The sequence below is a fragment of the Anser brachyrhynchus genome, assembly GCF_964034855.1.
Source record: "Anser brachyrhynchus genome assembly, chromosome: 5".
NCBI classification, from domain to species: Eukaryota; Metazoa; Chordata; class Aves; order Anseriformes; family Anatidae; genus Anser; species Anser brachyrhynchus.
The window spans coordinates 26211186-26216656 of NC_137699.1; the positions used below are offsets into that span (position 1 = coordinate 26211186).

The window sequence follows — 5471 nt, forward strand, 5'->3', positions numbered from 1 at the left end:
CAGCACTGTTGCAGACCCACAGACAATATCACAAACTCCAAGATCCAATCTTTGCTTCTTACCTCCTTAGCGTAGGTTTTAGATTATCTCAGCTCTCTTGAGCTTTCTCTTGAAAGTTGCCTTTCTACAAAACATCCTGGAATTGTTTACAACACTGTGGCAAAATTTTCTCACTCATTATTTGAACTTCACACATCCCACTTTCTCATTTTTCCTCCTATCCATGCTGTAAGAGAAATTATGAATACTTGTGTCCTTCACAGTTTTAAGTGTGGGTTAATTCTTCTTGGTTAGGCCGTCTTTGTGCTATTCCTCACATAAATGGCAGAAGGCTGCCAACGTCCCTTTACACACCCTTTTGACAGCAGCCTCTCTTACTCATAATCTGTTTTTTTCCAAGCTTTTATAATTGATTTCAGGAATATAAATTTGGCTGTGTACTTTATAGAAAAATTGTATTTATAATTGTATACATAATACTAGCAAGTGCCATATAGTATTAACATGATGAAGTACATGTTCTGAAGTGTGACGCATCAACATCTCTATCTACTACATACTGTTTTTCTTAACCCTAGACAGTAAATAAATCAAGGGCTTTTTTCCAGAAAGCAAACTTAAAATGTAGTAAGAAGATTTGTGCTTAAGTCTTGGAGGATTCTGCATTTTTAATGTTGAAGTAACACTTGCTCAGATTACGATAATCAATTTCCGGAATAATATACAAAATAACATACAGCAGCATATTTGAGACAGAGGATACAACTTTAATCTGATTAGAATAAAGGGTAGTAGCTTTACTTAAGTATTATGCATGGGAATAAACTTGCTTAATCATTCAATATACTTGTAATCATTCAGCCTTTCTTTTACCCACTCTTTTTCTCCCTACTCCTCCTCAGTCTCCCAGATTAAAGTTTTTCCACTGCTTCCTTTGTTGGCATGATGAAATGAACACATTTTCCACAGTATTTTTGTTGATGGCTACAAAAACCTTCTCTAAGCAACTTCGTGAAATAGGTTATCTATAGTTTTAAGTTGCATGTTACAGTTTCCTTAAATACTCAGCTTGGAAATTCCAACATATTTTAAGAATATGCATAATGTCATAGAAGACATACAAATACAGACACTACTACATTTTGCCCAACAAAGAGTCTCAGTGTCTACAGTGCACATCGTGGCTGTAGCAGTCCTTAACGAGCTCAAGTATGAAACCTTTTTGAAAGATTCACATGCATTGACAGCTGAACTGGACAGGTATGCTTCTTATCTCTGTCACCTTAGTCCTTATAATACATGGATGCCCAGGAATCTGAGAGCACATGCTGATTTATATACTTTAAATATGAAAAAGTTATTAAAATAAAACTAAGCAAACTAAATCTCCGATTCAGTGTTTTACATATAGTACTTGAAATCAACCACATAAAAACGGATACAAGTTATTATTGGTTGAAAAGTCTCAATATTTTAACTGTACAAAGGTCTTACATGTGCTTTAGATGTCTTGCCTCACTCCCAGTGAACCAAAACTTATAATCGATGTTTGTTTAAAACCTGGAGCTTTGTAGCAGTTCAGTGGATACATTCTTTACAGTAATTAAATGGAGGAGGAAAGGAGCCAAAAAGAAACAATATCGATAATTGCATGTTTTATCAACTTTTCCCAGACACGTATTTCTCTGTACAAGCTGTAAGTATATTTTTAAAAAATGCATTTCCAATGGATGCAAAAGATTAGTCATTGTTTATACAGTATTTATGTGCTGCAGTACTACATCAGCACTGTGTGTTACTATTTAACTGCACAGATTAATTATTTTAGAGGTGAGTGGGCGTTTGAAAGCATTCAGTGTCTAAGGGCTACTCTGCAAGTAAACTTTGCAAGATGCTTTCAGAGTAGTTCACATTACTGAAAGATATAGTGTTAAACAAATTACTTACAAAGTATTTGGAACCCTTTTGAGTGCCTTCAGTACTAGTATATTTTAATCATATAAAAAGTGAACATGTTTACTAATGAAAAAGATTGGAAAAGTAGACAGGGTTACAGCAATAATCATCCACATACTACAATTCTTATGGCAGAAAGAGAAATGGATAACTGACAGGCTTGAAAAATAATTCAGCTGTGATTTTTATTAGGATTTTTTCTCACTACTGAGAGACAACTTAAAATCTATACAGGTAACATAAAAGGCAATCCAACGTTACTTCACTCAGCTTAAAAATAGCTCTGCTCATTTCAAAATATTTAACATAAACACGTTGTTGACACATTATGAGCATATTACAGTAACATAATGATTACTTGTTAAAGTTTACCAAACTGATATTCAAAGAAACAAACAAAAAAAGAGGAAAAAAACACAAACATATGGAAGTACGGATGACTGGGGTTTGTCCTATTCTCTCAAGAAAAATAAAAATCACATCAATCTCTTGGCATATATTAACATGCATACACAGATCAACAAACCCATAAAATATCCATTTACCTACTGAATGTATAACGATCAGTTAAGCCTTTCTAATTCTCTAGTAAATCAGTGTAATTCACTAGTAAATGACCTAGAAGTAACCAGTACAGAAACATATTCATACCATTCCAAAAACCCCCAGACACTCACCAAAAGACTGAATGCAGGTTTCAAGAAGATCTTCCAAAGTTGCCCCTTTGGCCAGGTGCCCCAGTGGCACCATTGTGACCTGGGTAAGATTTGAAAGGCTGTGACAATGACTGATCTGCTTCAGCTCAAGTGCTGATTCAGGAGCAGTGCTGCATCCTTGGGCAGGTTGCCTAGAAGAAAACACAGTAGCGAAGTAAGTACAAGATGAGCGAGTGGCAAATTTTACGCCGCATGGAAAAGGGGGACAGATTTAAAGGGCAATTAATTCCCTGTAGCTAGGTTGGTGAAAGACATAGCCCTCCCACTTAATAAGTACACAAAAGAGACTACTCAGTAAATGATTTTTTTTTTTCCTGCTAAACATGGATTGTAGAGCACACAGTTACAGAGTTTCTTGAATGATCTGTCAGGTTAACTCTCAAGCAAAGCAATAAGACTTCTGGTATGTTTATATTACTGTTTTAGCACAAGATTAAAAACCAGCAACAAAACTTTAAACTGTGTATACAAGCCATGTAACAGGAACATCGTTATGCATTAATGTACCACATGATTTTGTGGTTACCAAAAGTAAAGGAGAAAAAAATATAACCATAATCAAATATTACACATTGGAAAAACACAGACTAGCTTTATTAATAGTGATTTTCCAAGTGATATTAAGTCCCCAAAATATCAGTGCAACTTTACAGTGGAGCATTTCACAATCAAAAAATATTGCTGGTGAGTTTGTATCCATTCTATACTATTATTTCCTACTAAATTGTTTTAAGAGTGCATACACGACTGAATTAATGCTTTTATTATGAAAGGCTTATAACTATAAATGAGGCCAAAAATAAAGCAAGTATCTAGTTTTAGGCTTGTATTTTGCTCATATTATCATTTCTCAGAGCTTAGGAATGTGTACATTACAGATAATATTAAAAGATGTTTACTGCTTGTGGACATGTTCTTCTTTCTGTATGAAACGTTGAAGAACAACAAATATCATGAAGAGCGCTGAAACGTTTTCGCCTGCAAATAACAGGAACCACTTCAAAATCTGATTTGAGAGCATGATAGTACGGCTCCCAAAAGGGCAACAGCCACTGCTGTTTCCATAAAACTCAGGATTATTTCAGAGACAATTCACACCCCACAATCTCCCTAAGGAAGTTACCGCAGCATCTTTAAGTTGCTATCTTAAGCTTTCATACAGCTTTTCTTAGACAGAGCACTATTTATATATATATATATATATATATATATAACTTTTTATTAATACACTGACAATCCTGAGAGGAAAAGGCATAGAAACGTATCCAGTGTGCATACCACATACAGGCAGAGAGTGCAGTAACGACACCAGCATCCCATACAAGTGGTCCCGGACAAATTTGGAAATACGGATGCCTAGCGAAGACAGGCTGGACCCTACCTCATGTCAGCGACTTTCAAGCCTTCTCTTAAGTTTCTGACTCATTTCCACGCTGGAAAAGCCACGAAACTTCACGTGATGTCACTCCTCGCCCACCGCCAGCTGAACGCAGCCCTGACCCCGCAGGGGCAGCGACCATCGCTCAGCTCTCCTGCACTCAATCTGGCGCTGGCTATGCAAAGAATTCTCTGTTCCCTTCCCCCTTTCTCTAAATTCCCCTCGTCGCTTTGTGATCTGACTTCCTGTTCTCGCATAAAGCGGAGCGAGGGCCCGATCAGCTTTCAGGGTTCTCTTTTCAGGCGCTCGGCCACCACCCCTCCGAGCTTCGTGCCGGGCCCCCGCAGCGCAGGGCAGAGGATGCTCGGGACGCGGCGGCGGCGAAGCCCGAGTTTTAGCGGAGGATATTTTCGGTCTGGCCGTCCGAGCCGGCACCGAACAGCGCACAAAAGCAAAGTTCACGGCCCCAAAGAGGGTCGGGGCAGCACCGCGGCCCGCTCAGCGGACCCCGGCGGCAGAGGCACCCCAAACCGGCCGGACGGTAGCGCAGCCCCCGGGGGCCGCGGAGGGGACCCCTCAGGGACCTCCGCAACACCCACCGGCTCCCCGGGGGTGGCGGCGCCCCCCGGCAGAGCCCCGTCCCCCCCGGGCTCCGAGCGCCCCACGGCGAGACCGGCGCTGGGAAGGGCGAAAGCGGGTCCTGCCCGCCGCCTCCTGCCCCCCTGCCCCGCAGCCCCCGGCCCGAGCGGACTCACCGGTTCTCCCTCCGCTTGCCCAGGGTCCCCATGTCGCCGCTAGCCTCGGCTCCGCCGCCCGGCCGGCGCCGCGGGGCGCGGGGCTGCGCGGGGCGGAGGGGGTCGGGGCAGCGGGGCGGCCCCGCGCATCGCCCGCTCCTGCCTCGCCTCGCCTCGCCTCAGGAGCCCGCAGCCGAGCGAGCGGGGCAGCCGCCGCCCGTGACGAGCGCAGGCGAAGATCTTATCGGCAGAAGGAAGTCCCGAGCCGCCGGGCTGCTCTTCTCTGAAGCCGCCGCGTTTACCAGGTACTGAAGCGCCGGCTCCTGCCCGGCTCCGAGGCGGCCGCGACGCTGCCTTGGGGTCAGTCCCCAGGGGCCGGCCCTGGCGGGGCCCACGCGTGCCTCCAGGCAACCGCCGCGGCCCTGCGCGCCTGCGCCCCGCCCGCGGGACGTCCCGCGTGGGGGCCGGGGGCCGCCGCAGCCCCTGGGGAGGGCCCCGGGGGACCAAACCCTCAGCCCCGAGGGAGAGGCGCAGGACGCGTTAAGCCCGGGCGAGCAGCCGCGGGGAGCGGGGCCAGGCTCCGTGGGACCGCGGCGCGGCTCTCCCCGCGGTGCCGGCGGCTGGAAGTGGAGGCTGAGGCGCCTTTGTGCAGCCCCTGTTGGCTGCCACCTCACGCCGCCCCGCCGG

General features: G+C 44.9%; 1 protein-coding gene across 4 annotated transcripts in view; it reads right to left on the reverse strand.

Moving 5' to 3' along the window:
- The window catches only part of RASGRP1 (RAS guanyl releasing protein 1), a 43423-nt gene extending 38256 nt beyond the window's left edge, over positions 1 to 5167 (reverse strand). For 2 of the 4 annotated variants that reach the window (XR_013951941.1, XM_080594141.1), the window contains exons 1-2: positions 4806 to 5167; positions 2634 to 2803 (exon numbers count right to left, since the gene is read on the reverse strand). Coding sequence is in view for 2 of the 4 variants with exons in the window: in XM_080594141.1 (XP_080450267.1) it covers positions 2634 to 2803; positions 4806 to 4837 (202 nt within the window). In the remaining 2 variants the exon portion in view is untranslated. Of the gene's footprint in view, positions 1 to 2633; positions 2804 to 4053; positions 4755 to 4805 lie in introns of those variants that run through there. The other 2 variants (XM_080594143.1, XM_080594142.1) reach the window with 2 other exon arrangements.
- Positions 5168 to 5471: the final 304 nt, after the last annotated feature.